The sequence below is a fragment of the Pholcus phalangioides genome, unplaced genomic scaffold (assembly GCF_987345545.1).
Source record: "Pholcus phalangioides strain wild (caught in Gottingen) unplaced genomic scaffold, Ppha-v1.0 ptg000007l_1, whole genome shotgun sequence".
Classification (NCBI taxonomy): domain Eukaryota; kingdom Metazoa; phylum Arthropoda; class Arachnida; order Araneae; family Pholcidae; genus Pholcus; species Pholcus phalangioides.
The window spans coordinates 16,660,029-16,676,790 of record NW_028301600.1 but is presented as its reverse complement, the minus strand read 5'-3'; the positions used below and the strand labels follow the sequence as shown (position 1 = coordinate 16,676,790).

Genomic DNA, 16,762 nt, shown 5'->3' with positions numbered 1-16,762 from the left:
TCCATTATACTGCATCCATTATTTCTCAATGACGACTCTTATTTAACGATTCGAGATTTAAAGAGAATTAGCCTATAGCATGGAAATGTCATTGCACATCCTTAAAAAAAAATTACCGTAAAATATAATAATAATAATACACACAGAAAGAGAGAAAAGGAAAGTGGTGGCCAGTGATAGAAGATGGACACTTCATGCACATCACGCGTGAATCTCGACTCTTCGAATAGGTCAGGGAGAGACAGAAAGACAGATGGAATCCCTCCGTTATGAGGTCAGTCAAAAGGAGGTTAAACAAGTTTACTGTCGAAATCTTTTTGAAGCAAAAACTGGGAAGAACCAATGAAACTTCATTCGAAACTGAATCTCCCGCCCCCTTTTGATATCCCCCCATAAACACGTGGTCGGTGACTAAGAACCCAGACCAGAGCTACCAACAAAACTGGTGTCGGCAAACTGTACAAACACATGACAGTAGTGACATTCACTGATTAAAACCGATTTTTCGGACTACCTGCTACTTTTGGTACATTTATTTCATAGGTAAGTTATAAATACATATTCAAATCGCACATCAAAAAATTTTTAAATATCGTATTCAAATTTGTTTGCTCTTATTTGCTACCCACAAGTACAGTGGAACTTGAATAATTCGAACATGGTTAATTCAAATTTTTTGGTGAATTCGAATTTTGGGAATTCCCTTTGAGTTTCATATTGAATTTTAATTTTGAAAAAAATTTATTATTTAATTCTAATTTTTTCTCTGATGTTTTGGATAAGACGAAGTTTGATTAAGGTATGTCATATGCAAAATATCTCTTTTTCTCAGAAAATTCCTGGCTGAGTCATGTTTTTCTGCATTCCGTGATTGACTGATCTTTTCCAGAATATAACATGTAGTCAACATTTAAAAAACTAGAGTAGGCTATATCATATGACAAGGCCACTAGATTTGACGTTGAATGAAAACGTTTTTATGCTTAGCCTCCCACGGTGGGTGCTGACTTCATAGTCCCCCCAAGGGTGGGACTGACACGGCTCCAGCCTGCGGGCCCGGTACAGTTCTTGAAAAAATATATAATTTTCACACTATAAATTACGAATCAAGGCAGCGAGCCTGGTGCCTAGATGGAAAGAGATATTAAAATCAGAGTAATATCATTGGATTTGTATTTAAAATGTACATCTGACGATACCATTGTGTGTGCTTTTGACCTGCGTTCCGTACTTTCTGAGGGAAATTGGAAAAATATTTCGTTATGAATCAGGCCAGCGGGCCTGGCGCCCAGACGGGAAGAGATATTAAAGCCGGAGTGATATCATTGGATTTGTATTTAAAATGTGCATCTGCATTAAATAGGCTACTTCCTGAGATATCAGCGTTTAAAGAATTATATCACGCAACTTTTTGCGAATGCTTACAGTATCGTCAGGTGATTTTACCCTTTAACATCCGACATTGTGAAAAGTAGAATAAGAAGAAAATTATAATAAATAAAAATATAAATGTAATGATAATAAATATTTATCATGTAAATTATTTGGTAGGTCATTGAAGACAAAAAAACAACGTTTTTGAGACGTTTTTTCAAAACAAATTATCTAAACTGGTATTTTGCAGTACCGTCAGGATATGAAGGGTTAAAAGACGCATTCACGTCAAAAAAATAAGTCAACTAAATCTGAACTTTTTTTGTGGTATGACTCAAAACAACAATAACAATGATTTCATTACCAGTTCAACACATTGGCTTTTGTCTTCCCGCTGAAGCTGGTGTTTTACTGAGTCTTGCATCACTTTATTAGCCAATGCTAATGACAAATGCAAATGCTACTACTCAAAAAATATGAACGTTTGTGTGTTCGGTAACTTCTCCACAGACAGAATGTTCAAACGCTGGTCCTAGTCCTTGTTTAGTAGAATGTTTTGGAGATTCATGTCTCTCTCTCTCTAGCATCATTTTTCGTTAATTTTGGAATATCGATGTAGTTTAGCGACATTTTTCACCATGTCAAAATGAGGTTCATCTGCTTGTTCAACTCTAGAGGAAAAATTGTGGTTGAAGTATGGATGTGGTGGAGAAGTAGAAAATAAAGTCACGTGAAATCTTCGCATCAAAGAGAACCAAAACGAATCAAACAAAACAACAGAGATTCTATTCGAAAATTTGCAGAAGCTACGGACATGTTAGAAAACAACGCTGTTGAAGGTATAAAAATCGCACTTCATCTTCCAAATCAACCAGTAGGTTTTGTGCAATGTTTAAGAGCATCCAATAGAAAACAGGTGAATATTATAGAAATTCACAAATGAAATAATTTTCGTGATTGTGATAGACACGTTTTATAAATGTATATTGTCGATGCCACAAGAAAACTAACGAAGTAATAGTAATTATAAAAATGTATTGAATGCTAAGTATTTTTGCAAAAGTATAGTTATCTTATAAATGAATGAATTGGATAATTCGAACTTTTTTGTTGTGTCACCCTTGAGCTTCGAATTAACCAAATTCGACTGTATAAGTTCTCCATAAGTTCCATTCAAGTGGTTTGTATATGTTTGTTTTTTGTTTCAAATGGCTATATTATAGTTCGCGATAAAAACGTTTTTAAATTTTTACAAAAGCGGATGTAAATTGGCGTTGTTAACATATTTTTAATTGGAACAATATCAGGACGGTAATTTAATTAGTTGATTTTTTTAATAAATTAAAATAGACAATTAAAGGTAAAATTACATTTTTCTTTTATTTTACTGTTATCTGTAAACAGATAAAATGTTGCTTAGCGAACAAAATTAAATTGTTGTTATCTTGAATTTTATTTCCAATTCCCTCAATTTCGTGCGATTTTATAAATCTCAGAACACGCAAAACTTTTCAGCAGATCTCAAAAAAACATGGAATTAATTACATTCAGATTTAAAAAAAATATTATGCCTATATATAGCCGTATTTTGTATTGAAATGACACAAAAAGATGTACTTTCTGAAATACTGAAAAAAAATTGAGAAAAGAAATTGGTATATGGGTTTTTTTGCCGTGCATTTTTCATGTATATTCAAATTTACACCGGACCAGAGGGTCAATTCCTTGATTCTTGCCGAAATTGTCAGGGTTGATAGTCGGGAACAAAAATATTTCTGTACCTTTGAAAACGATCACTATTTTTTATATGGAAATAATGGTTATAATCTCTTATTCTTTTTGGTGCTCATAACCCTCCCCCCCCCCCCTCAAAAAAAATTTCTGCTTAAATTTCATTTAACGTTGAAATTAGTCATGTTAGACTCAAGTTTTGGATAATAATAGCTTCGTTTATTCGACAAGAAACATTTATGATCGAGTAATAAAATTTTTCTTTGATTATTGCATTGTGACATGCTGTAATATTGAAATGTGAGTAATCTGTATCGTGATGAACCTTTGTGGATAATTTTAATTCATTAGTATCATAAAAAAAATTGGCACGATCACTTTATTCATGCGAATCTAACATTCATTTATTGCACTACTCAAAAAATATGTTTCACAAATTTCAGTGTCAAATTACACAATGGTGAATATTTCTTCCTGATGGAATCAAATTTCACACATTGACCATTTTTAATCTATTCAATTCTTAGTGGCGAAAAACTTTCCCAAACACGCAAGAACGGATTTCAATTAAACAGTGGAAAATTGATTTTAGTTTCATTTTTCGTCCATATAAATTCTTCAATCATTCTTGATGATGATTGTATGCGGAAAGTTTATTTATTTATTTATTTAAATACACCAAGCTACAGAAAACAATCCAATTGCAGTGCGAATAAAATAAAATACATCACGCAGATAGAAAATACAATAAATAGGAACGAATACAAATCAATAAGAAAAATGCAAAAATAAGTAGAAAGTATATAAAGTCATCAGATAAATTAAAAATAAATAAATAATAATAAAAGCAAAGGTCCACATTAAAAAAATAAAACTAGCAAATAGATAAGCAATCACAAATCAAATAAAAAAAAAAATCGTCCATCAATGGGAGAGAAGAAACTTTTTTGAACTTACACAAATAGGTGTTGCAAATATATATCAAATTCCTCAGGTAAACTATTATATAGAGTGATCCCATAATTCCTCTTACCGAATTTTACTGGTGAACCGTTGATTCTAGAGGCATACTTCCATTTTAATAACTATATAACCCCTGTCAACATGAATTACGTATCCGAGTTCTACATGTTGTTTGGATACTTTTTCTAATTGGAAGTATGCGTCTAAGGCCGGTATATTACACTATAAAAGTTTAGTAAAAGTCCTTTTATAAAACTTGAAAAATGCAGTCAATGAGATCACCGGTTGCATTTTCTAGAATGTAACCAATAACCTTATTGATTAGATTTTTCAAGTTTTATGAAAGGGATTTTATCAAACTTTTATAGTGTAATCGCGGCCTAAGATCAACGGTTCGCTAGTAAAATGCGGCAAGATGAATTATGGAATCACCCTGTGTAAAATATAAAATCGCACAAGAAAGACCAATAGAAGTCCTGAAGTGGAAAATAATTATTTCAAATAATTAAATTATGAAAATAATTTATTTGACCTGAAGCTATACCATGTGAGCGAAAATCCTATTTTAGACAACAGAAAAGAACAGTTGATATCGCCATTAATCGACCACAAGAAAAATTTCAAAAGAATGAAATTTCTTCTCGTTTCTGAAAATGTTCCTCGGAGGAAGGTTGCTGAAATTGCAATATCATATGGTCTAAATTTCTTGAAATAAAAATACCGCATGAATGTATTTTATACAATTCTAATATCGTTAATAGCGTTATTGTAATGTGGATTCCAAACAACAGATGCATATTTAAATTTTGATCGTATCATAGAACTGTAAAGAGAACAATCACTGTATCTAAATTGTTGAAATATTTAGTTATTCTTTACAGCCAGCCAAGTTTGCAACATTAATTTGTACAAATCTCATTAATATGATCACGAAAGTTAAAATTAGAGGTATAAATTACACCCAAATCAGTAACAGAAAATATATTGTCTCTAAAATCTCAGCCAATATAACAAGAGTATATTACAGGACAGCGTTTCTCACCCTTTATGTACCCAATGACCAGTGATATGTCTGAAAAATTTCGACGGACCGCTATAAGTAATGGGATTATATACCCCGCATTTTACGGGAAATCCCTGTGTTTTTGGTTGGACTAAATATTTTATACAATCGCCCCGTATTTAAAATTGCAAATAGGAAATTTTCAAAAATTATGATTATAAAAATTCGTCATGATAATACAATTTTTTTTCCGGAAACTTCCGGAAAAAAAATTTCATTCATTTATTTTATGCCCCTCATTTATTTAATCAATTTTAGCAATAATTGTTGATTTTGTTGACTTGCTTGATTTTCAGACGATGCCCTGTATTTTGTCGTATTCGAAATTTCCAATTTTCCGTATTTTTCTCTCGATGAAATATGAACACTAGGTTTTAACGTTTTTTCAGTGAAATAATTTTTTTTTACTACGATTTGCAATAGTCCTTAATTTTGGCAACAACTAGCACCTTTATTGACAACTACCTGTTTTGGAGACAATTAAAGGTATCCCGTATTTTTCTCCATGAACAATATGGTCACATAAAGCATGATTGTTTTATTTTTCATTTGAACCCAAGAGTATATTACTAAATTCAGTTTCACAACCGAATAATTTTTCATTCCATTAGAGTCTGTCCTCGGACCACAGGTTGAGAAACGCTGTTATAGGCTATTTCAAGCCGGTAAAAGACGTAACGAGCATTTGTTTACATTCAAAAGGAGATGATTCTGGATATATCAGTAATAAACACCGTAGAACATGGCTAATTCAAATTTTGGATAATACGAACTCTTACAAGCTCCACTTTAGTTTTCTATCTAGTTTAATGTTAAAATTTTTTGTTTAATTCGAACTTTTTTCGAATTTTTTGGATATTTCGTTTTTCTTTACTCCTTTTTCGATAATTTAATGCCCGTTTTAACATTGTTCAGATGGAATTCATCCAGATTGGGTTTTACTTAATAACGATTGTTTTTCTACCTGAAAGTATCGGAAAGTTCAGATTTTACACTACGTTAATGAACGTATGTTTTCTTTCTTAAGTCAGCCACCTCGTTGGGCAATTTGCCTGTTGTGGCGTTGTATTTGTATTTGTATTTGTTGTATTTGTATTTGTATTTGATAGCATAAGAATAATAAGCAAAATTTGGGAAACAGTTTCATAACGGATGATCATGAACTGTCTCCGTAAATCAGGCTTTGAACATGGTCAAGAAATTCTGCAGTGAGGCTGATTCCAGAACAGTGGCATAATGTGCAGCAGCTAAGATCAATTATATTATAATTATAAATTATTGAAATTTGGGAAATAGTTTCGCAACTGATGGTAAAATTGTAACAGTTGATAATTATATTATCCTATGTGAATGTTGATGATTAAGTTGAAATTTGTAGTTAGACAAGTTTTACAGATGCAGGATAGATTAATTGGATAATTCGAACTTTTTTCCAGTGACTTTGGACTTCGAATTAGCCACACAACTTCCACTGTAATAATCTTGAAGTTACGGAAAAAGGTAAGAAAGAAATAATGCATGTGTGAAGCCTTTCGTAAAGTTTTTTTACAGTTTCAGGCCTAAGGGTGAGAAAGTATAAAATTAGGAAGGAAAAAATAAAGCAAAAAAAAAGCTTGCAAAACTACTCGTTAAAGATTAGGGTGATCTGGAATGACTACTTTCACTACGCAGGGCAAACACCTTTCGTATGACTTTACTAACCACTATTCATTATTTCACCCGAGATTTTTAATGATATTATTTTTGATTTTTGCGACTTTTAATCAAATAATTGATTCTTGATCTTTGGAGAAAATAATAAAGACCACAAATATTATGTATCGTATGTATAGTTTGTTGTTTTTTTATGTCCTTTGCTATCTGTAAGTTTACTATTAAAATGAAAAAGACTTACGGAGAAATTTGAAAACCACCTACATAATCATTATATGATATTGGATTGTTACATTGCATAAGTTTTCTTGGATTGGGATAAATGCATTTGGAATAATAACATTAAAACATCATTTATTTTGAATTTTAGGAAACTGAGTAGTGTTAGAAAGGAACGTTGAAACTTCTCACTGGTCAACAACCTGGTACGTTTTATTACAACTATAGCATTTTATTTACGGTATAAATAAACCATAATATTCATTATTATTATATAATATATATCATATTCATTATTTTACGTGCTTTACCGAATGTTTGTTTGCACCTCGTATAATTTTTTAAGTAACATTTTTTTTTAATACCAAACACTTGTATATGTTGCTATTTACAGTGCTGTCAGTTCATTTGTACGCTGTCTGTAACATTGTACGATGGATCTCATCATAAATAAGTTATTACTGATTCTTACCCTTTAAGCAATATTGATGAGATATCTCGCCTCCTTAAAATCCTCTTATTTTAGCATTTACAAGTGCAGATATTTTGTGAAGTCGATTTCTCAATGAAACACTTTTCCGTATACCTCTTAGTTTGCACCTGCTTAAAATTGAAAAAAAACCAACTTCATAAAATAAAATATGGCATTCTAGAAGATTTAAATATTTCTGTGACACTTTAAGGGTTAATATATTTCGCGAAATAGCATAAATAGCATTATAATAATTTGCAAATTATTCTAATAACTTGGAAAATCGTAGGACTTCCCAATTCATCGTAAGTTCCATGAAAAATAACAATGAATAGCGTTGGAAAATATATCTCGCAATGTTTGAGAGAACACCTACGTTGTAGGGCTCCCTAAATCATGAATATTGTTTCAAGGGTTCCCAAAAACCCAAAAATGTTCAGTAGCACTACTATAAGCATTTTCAATTATTTAGTAACAGTAGTAAATTTCGTAAATGATTATGACTATTATCTTATAATAAGTGTTTAATGAGTCGATGTCTTCTTCTTAGGCAATATGTCAGCGACAAATCCAGTGGTTCACCACGTCGAGCTTTGTGTCAGCGATGCAGCGAAGGTTTTATCATCCTTGAAAATGTTTGGATTTTACCCTTATGCTCGTCGAACAACAGCCATTTGTGATTCGTTCGCAGTGAAAGTTGGACGTGCAATATTTGTAATCTCCGAAAGGCAAAAATCATTTAAGGGATATCAAAGGAATGGAACTCGCTTGGAGCCGATGACAGTTCTGTGTTGCGAAAATCAAGAGTCCCATGAAGTTGACACGGTCTTCAATGTTGCCTTGGTGGTCAAGAATGTCGAAGGAATGACGGCACGGATCCTTTCTAACGGTGCATCTGTTGTTCAGCCGCTAACCAAAGTACGCGACGACGCCGGTGAGGTAACTTACTCCATCGTGCGGTCTTGCTGTGGCAACGTGGTACATACGTTGATCAACAGAGATGATTACCACGGTGATTTTTTGCCTGGTTTTGAATCCACCAGAACATTCCCGGAAGATAAAATGCATAACAGAATGTGGGATGAACTCGTAACTCACATTGATCACGTGACATTGGCTTGCTATCCCGGCGATTCTCACAAAGTAATTTCTTATTATGAAAGATGTTTTGGGATGCGCCGCTTCAGTATCAACAGGTAAGTACAGTAAAAGTCCGATATAACGAGTACTGCTTATAACGATAATCTCGCTATAACGAATGATTTTCAAGTGATTGTCAAATGCTTGCAAGTGATACACAAAATATCCGATTATAGAGAGTTGAAAATTAGGAAGTATTAGGGAACCCCATAACGTAAAAAAAATTCTCAAAAATGCCAGTTGCCTTCTTTTTCTTTAGAAATTAAACATGATGATTCTTATCATGGCACATACTCCTTGTAAAAGCTTTTCTGAGGTACTTCTACTTAAGAATAGACACAGAAAAATTGAATTGCATAGAAACGTGGTTGAGAGATAGGTCACAACAGGTTATGGTGAACGGAGAACTTTCTGGTTGGACAGGTAGGAAATTGGAGTCCCTCAAGGAAGTGCCCTTCGGCCCGTACCTTTTTCATTTTTGATCGATAAACTAGATTAGGGGTATAGATGGGAATGTCAGCAAATTCGCAAATGGCATGAAACTAATGGGGTTAGTCGGGAATCCAAGTGATAGGGAGTTGCTCCAGACGAACTTGAATATGATTGCAGCATGGGCATGAAACATAATGAATGCAATATGACCTTCAGTGTGGATAAGTGCATAGTCACTGATTTTGATTCGAAAAACCCACTTTTCACTTACGAGTTGAACGGTATCACTATCCCGGATGCAACTAGCACCACCGATTTGGGAATTCTCATTGACGGCTTGGGTTTTCCTGCATATTGTTCAGCGGTGGTCAAAAAAGCGAATAGAATGAATGTTTGGTTTCATTCTTGAAAAAGTCTTTTCGCGTTCTCCTATCAGTCATTCTTCCGCTTTTCTGAGGGTTAGTTCGTCTTGGACTGGGGTATGCCGTAAGGTTCTGGAGACCATACCTACAGAGGGACATAGACTTGGTGGAGGGGGTGCAGAGAAGAGCTACCAGTGCTCTTGTTGGTACGCAAGGCTTGAGCTATGAAGAGAAACTTGATTTCTTGAATATGTTTATATTGGAAGAACGAAGGTGTCACAGGGATATGATTGAATAGTTTAAAATTTTCAGCTGGATGGATAGGATGGACTATGAGTAATTAATGCACCGTCAATCAACTGCTTCGACAAGGGGACACCAGTGTCGTTTAGTAAGGAAAAATTCCAGGTTGTGGTGTCACAGGGAGTTTTTCTCTAATAGGGTTGTCAATAAATAGAATAGCTTACCTACGGGGGTCTAACACAATTGATACGTTTAAAAGGAAGTACGATAGACATAGTGGGATAAATCGAGAAGCTATTCATACTTAGATAAGACAACCATAATCATTTTTTATGGGCAGTGTAATATTAATATTTTCGTTCATATGCTTTTATATTGGTTTGCTGTATTTTAGTTATATTTGACATACATATTTTTTGGGCATCTTTTTTTTTCAGCCACCTCGTTGCGCGATTTGGCTGTTTTGGCCTTTGTGTTTGCATTTGTATTAGAAAACTCAAGTTTTTTAACCCCTTCTTCCTATTTTTGGGCTCCCCCTCTACACACATTGGACATGCGATACTTTTATTCGAATTTTGTCTCTCTCAGCGACTACGCGACCACAGTAACTACCAGGGCCTATTTGACCTGAAACTACAGTTTAAAGTCGTTTCCGAACGACTGCAAAAATCCAGCTAAAAAACTTCCCAATTAGCAGAAAAATGTTGATGAATCTATACAGCCACACACACACACATTGAAGTGAACAGTGATATAATGCAGGATGATTCGGAAAAGATGGGAAAACGTTTAAGAGGTGGTAGTACACACAAAAACAAACAATTTTCATCAAAGAATGCATGGTCTAAAATAAAATGCAAACGTGCTGCAGGGCGCAAAGTAGTAAAACCGAGAATACGAGGAGAAAATACAAGAATAACGTTAAGTATATGTTAAAAAAGCAGTTTTCATGAATAATTTACAATAATTCCTCAAAGGAGCGACCGCCAACGGTGATGCAAGAAGAACAACGGTGAAGGAGAAATTGGCGAACACTCTGGAATATTCCAGGCATATCACGAACCTCCCCAGCAGTAGCCGAAAGTCTCGCGATTCGGTCCTCTTCACTGTGAAGAAAAGTCTCATACACCAGACTCTTCGGCTGTACCCACAAAAAGAAATCAAGACACGACAGATCGTGGTGGCCAAGTTACAGGACCACCAGGTATGGAAAATTTGACGTCCAGATAGGGACGTACCACTCGCCCAAAATGGGCTGGAGCTCCATCGTACGCCGCCGGAGAGCAGTTGGAACATCCTTCAGCAAGTCTGACAGCACCTCTTGCAGAAACGTCCAGTATTTGCCCTCGTCAATTCGTTCCTGCAGAAGATACGGTCCTATTAGGTGTTCGCCGATGATTCCTGCCTAAACATTGATGGAGAAGCGTCGCTGATGCGCATGTAGATATGCGGCATGGGAATTTACAGACGCCCAGACATGTTTATTGTGGGTATTAAATGTACCATCTTGTGCGAAAGTGCATTCATTGGAGAAAAGAACACTTGCAAAATCTGGGCGTGCTGCACTCTGATGTATGAACCAGCGGGCGAAGGCTACGCTACGAGCATAATCTTCATTCAATGCTTGGACTCGTTGAAAATGGTATGGGTGCAACCTCTCACCCTTCAGCACCCGTCATGTCGTGGATTGTGGCACACCAAGGTTGCGTCCCACAGCTCGCGTGCGTGTAGTTGGCTGATTTGCCACCATCTCCAAAATCTCGTCTTCCACACCTGCTGTTCAGGCAGTCCTTGTACGATCTGCATCAGACCGGGAAGCAAGAAAAGATCCCGTTTCGCACAGCTGCCGATGCAAGCGCGCAAATATTTTCAGATTGGGCAAAACGCTCACCGTACATTCGTGCTGCCTCTGTGGTATTTCCGTTTGCAGCTCCGTAAATGAAATGTGTGCTTTTTCAGTATTACTAAAGTGCGCCATTATCCCGTATGTTATAACTGTTAGAACGCTTGTACGCTGGAATAAATACAAATACAACGCCACAACAGGCAAATTGCCCAACGAGGTGGCTGACTTAAGAACATCATGGATCCCCGAGCCATTTTTTGGAGGCCCTACCTACTACTACTACTACACCACACATGCACCCCGCCCACACATACCCCCGCGGAACCCCCCAACGAATCGGTACATGCGGGAATGTGCGTGTACGTGTAGTGAAACCTGACGTGAAGTTTTTTGTTGTTCATTAACTTCGCAGGGCTGACGTCCGCGCCTTTTATTCAATGTGGCAGAGATATGCATACGGTTTCTTCTTCTCCCCAGGTTACATTTGCATGCTTGTATGCATTGTGTTCTTTTTCTCCCGATAAATTTCAACAGGAATGAAATTTTAACGTTTGCGGAGCGGCCGTTTCGAAACGCGCTACCGCGTTTGCGGTTCATATTAGACTATGCATTCTCTGATGACAATTGTTTGTATTGGCGTGTGCTACCACCTCTTGAAGTTTTTCTCCATCTTTTCTGAATCACTCTGTATAATTTGTGTTTTCTCTGGGTAGCGATGGGATTGTTAGCAAATTCGCAGATGACGTGAAGCTAATGCGGGTAGTCGGGAATCAAAGTGATAGAGAGTTATCCAGACCGATTTTCTGAACATTGCTCAGTGGTGGTCAAAAAATCGAACAGAATGCTGGGTTTCATTCTCAAAAAGATCTCTTCACGTTCTCCCAAAGTGATTCTTTCACTTTTCCGGGGCTTAGTTCGTCTTGGATTGAGGTATGTCGTCAGGATTTGGAGACCATATTTACAGAGGGACATTGACTTGGTCGAGGGGTTGCAGAGAAGAGCCACGCGTGCTCTTGATGGCATACGGGACTTAAGCTATGAAGATGTGTGTGTCTCTCTCTCTCTTCAAATAAACTTTCCAAAAGAAGAGAGAGACTTGATTTTTTTTTAATGTTTACATTGGAAGAGCACAGATACCGGGAGATACGATTGAAGTGTCTAAAATTTTCAACGGGATGTATAAAATGGACTAGGTGTTATAAATACATCGCAATCAACTGTTTCGACAAGGGGACACCAGTATCGATTATTAAGGGGCAATTCTAGGTTGTGGTGTCGCAGGGAGTTTTTCCTCTAATAGGGTTGCGAATAAATGCAATAGATTACTTTCAAGGGTAGTGAATTTTAACACAATTGACACATTTTAAAAGAAATACGATAAACATATTGGGATAAATCGAGAAGATATCCATATTTAGATACGACAACCATAATTTTTTATGGCAATATATTTATATTTTATAATAATTATTGGTATTTTATGGCTCTTATTGGGTTACCGTATTTTTGATGTAGCTTAAATATGTATTTGACATCCATATTTTTTATGGGGCACCTTTTTTCAACCACCTCGTTGGGCATTTTGTCTGTTGTGGACTTTGTATTTATAGTTTTTTGGATGCTAATTTCTGGAAAAATAATAAAAAAATTCCATCACGTCTAGTTTTTGAGATAAACTAAGAATTAAAATGTCAATAGTAATGCATAGGCAGCATACAAACCACATTGAAACTGTGCGTTATAAACAAATATAGTAAATCATTTCCAAAGATATTCCAGTGAATTTTACGGTGATTTTTGAGCGCTTATTCCAAATCGGTCATTGGTTTTGTCAGGTGGCTCTGCTTTTTGATATGACGTGAAAATCAAATTGCAATGGTAATACATAAGCAGCATATGAATCTTATTGAAACTATGCGCGAAAATGTTATGAAAATTACGAAAATCTTATGAAACTATAAACAAATATAGTAAATCATTGCCAGAGATCATTCAGTGATTTTAAGGTGATTATGGAAGTACTGATTCTGAATCTAGCATTGGTTTTGTCATATTAACTCTACTTTTTTGAGAAAAGGTGAAAATCAAATTTCAAAAGTAATACCATAAGTAGCATACGAATAGCGTTATAAATAAATACAATAAATCATTGCCAAAGAAATTTCATGAATTTTAGGATGATTTTAAGGCCTACTTATTAATGATAGAGCTAGGATATACAGGGTGATTATAATTGAAGTTACCGTGCTCTGAGTAGTTTTTATATCAAAAACTGCTTATCCAAATACAGTCAAATTTTTAGAATATTTTAATGAGACCATGGGAGAGAGATTTATGAAATTATAAAAAAATAGTTCAATTTTCAACCACCAAGTGAAAAGTGTACCAATTTTCAATGGAATACGTCTACCAGAACGAGCGCTACATAGATCGGAGTAGTTTCAATATATTGACACACTGCTCACTGCACCCATCAATATATATACTGATACTGCTCCGACCTATGTAGCGCCCGTTCTGGAGGACGTATTCCATTGAAACTTGGTATATACGCTATATGGTCCATGGGAAAAAGGGAAATTCAATAAAAAAGTGCCACTTTTCCACCTGGTGGTAGAAAATAGAACAATTTTTTATTTCATAAATCTGTTTCCCATGGTCTCATTAAGATATTCTAAAAATTTGATTGCATTCGGATAAGCAGTTTTTGAGAAAAACTACTCTGAGTACACGGGGACTTCAATGATATTCTCCCTGTAAATGTGAAATATGTATTTATTAGGTGATAAAATAGAAATAAAAATCTCAAAATATGAATCGCATTTTTGGAATCAGCACTAAAAATAATACAATGATCAGTTATCAAAAACTAAAAAAAGGTTTCAAAAAATATTTTTTTGTACACCTGTGTAATCTCCTGAATATGCTATAAGGCCATAATTTTATGTGTGATTAAATCCATGCGTAGTAGTGTCAATAGAAATCTGCCATTTCCTAAATCTGTCTTTATATTTTAGATCAGGGGGTTCTAAATCTTTTTCTGCCGCAATCCAAAATCAACAAAAAGATAAATTTTGGGGACTGAAAGATGGGACTTTTTTTTTCAAGATCCGTGAAATCAGTGACGCAATAAGCGCATTTATAACAGGACTGGAAGTAGATTTGTACGACCCAACGCGTAAGTTCCTACTTAACAAGTTTGGGTCAGGACCCATAGCTCAAGAATCACTGACTGTAAGTGAATTTGTACGACTCATCTAGGAAGCCCTTGCCACAATTAAGTTTGGGTGGTGACCTATGGTTTAAAAACCCTTGGGTGTAAGTGGATTCGTTCGACCATTCCTGGAAGACCCTGAAAATCAAGTTTGGGTTGGGACCTACAGCTCAAAAATCACTGGCTGTAGGTGGATTCGTACGACCCATCTCGGAAGCCCCTGAAAATCAAGTTTGGGTTGGGACCTACAGCTCAAAAATCACTGGCTGTAGGTGGATTCGTACGACCCATCTCGGAAGCCCCTGAAAATCAAGTTTGGGTTGGGACCTACAGCTCAAAAATCACTGGCTGTAGGTGGATTCGTACGACCCATCTCGGAAGCCCCTGCGAATAAAGTTTGGGTCGTGACCCATAGTTCAAGAATCCGTGGCTGTTAGTGGATGTGAACGACCCATTTCAGAAACCAATACGACCCAAGTTTAGGTCGCGACCCATAGGTTAAGAGCCCCTGTTTTCGATGATAAAACTTCCTTGGGGGAAAACCTCAATTTTTTTTTTAACAATTTAATTGTCTCATTTATACACACACACAACGAAGCTCTTTTTAATGCTATCTTTAATAAAATTTTAGATGTAGATAATTTTCATAACTCTCTTATAAAAGCTATATGCTATCATAACACAATACAATTATAAATATTCATCTCAAACATATTTGTCATATTCAACTTTCATTTTTCGGGAACTGCATTTCAATTGTAATTTATTGCGTTTCCAATAGCCCCTCATTTACCATGCCGACTTATAGTAACGTCTTTGGCAACATTTGGCGATTTCCTATATTTTGCCATATTCAGATCCCAATTTTATGTATTTTTACCTTAATGAAATGTGATCACAAGGTTTTAAGGCGTGTTCGTGAAATAATGTTTTTACGGCGATTTGTAATAGCCTCAACATTAGTAATTTCAGCAATAATTGGCAATTTTATTGAGAATCGTATGTTTTGATGGCAATTAGCGATATCCCGTGTATGGGAGAGCCATTTCCCGTACCTTTCTCGATAAAATATGGTCACCTAAAATACATGAGGGCCTATTTTCTTTCATTTGAATCCCAAGAAAATATTGGTAATATCAGTTTCACAATGGAATAATTTTTCATTCAATTAGAATTAAATTATCAAGTCTGCCCACGGACCACCTATACCAGGGGTTCTTGACCTTTTTCCGCCACGACCCAAAATCAACAAGATAAGCTTCGCGACTCAGGCCAATGTTTGTTTTTCAAGCCCGTGGCGCAATATGTGCATTTATAACAGGACTGTGAGTGGATTTGGACGGCTCATCTGGGAAGCTCTTGCCAATCGAGTTTAGGTCGTGACTTATGGCTTAAAAACCCTTGGGTGTAAGTGGATTCATTCGGCCATTTCTAAAAGCCCCTGAAAATCAAGTTTAGGTTGGGACCCATAGCTCAAGAGCCCCTGGTTGTTAGTAGCTTTCAACGACCCATCTCAGAAGCTTCTGCTAATAAAGTGTGGGTTATATCCCTGGCTGTAAATGGTTTTGTAGTAAGTCACTTAAGTGATTTGTAAATGTGCCTTGGGTTTCAATTGGTCTGAAACTGTGCCGTGGGAAACTTACGTGATCTATGAATGTGTCACAAGCTGATTAAGTGATCTGCAATCTCCACGCCCAGATTACAGATTGGTAATCATTCAAATTATCTGGAAATGTGCCAAAGGAAAATTAATTGATATTGGAATGTGCCACTGGAAAATTAAGTGATCTGGGAATGTGCCACTGGGAAATAATTAAGTGATCTGTGAATGTGCTACACACCGCGAACGTGCTTTGTAACTGTGCCACTGACCGCTTAAGTGCTTTGAAAATGTGCCTGGGGACACTTCAGTGATCTCGAACAGCGTCGTAGTTCACTTGAGTGACCTGGAAATGTGCCAAGCGTCACTTAATTGAGCTAAAATTGACGGGCTGTTGAGAAAAATCTCTACCCGCGCGGGACCCATTTTTGTCCCCCTCCCCACCCACGT

The 16,762-nt window shown here is 35.9% G+C and overlaps 1 protein-coding gene across 3 annotated transcripts in view; it reads left to right on the top strand.

The window, feature by feature from the left end:
* Window positions 1-413: 413 nt before the first annotated feature.
* LOC149084993 (4-hydroxyphenylpyruvate dioxygenase-like protein) overlaps window positions 414-16,762 on the top strand; it is a 32,632-nt gene continuing 16,283 nt past the window's right edge. Inside the window, exons 1-4 of one of the 3 annotated variants that reach the window (XM_089232741.1) lie at window positions 414-543; window positions 6,568-6,631; window positions 7,155-7,209; window positions 8,026-8,671. In XM_089232741.1, the coding sequence (XP_089088867.1) occupies window positions 8,031-8,671 (641 nt within the window). In that variant the 5' untranslated portion in view covers window positions 414-543; window positions 6,568-6,631; window positions 7,155-7,209; window positions 8,026-8,030. Of the gene's footprint in view, window positions 544-6,567; window positions 6,632-6,873; window positions 6,954-7,154; window positions 7,210-8,025; window positions 8,672-16,762 lie in introns of those variants that run through there. The other 2 variants (XM_089232740.1, XM_089232742.1) reach the window with 2 other exon arrangements.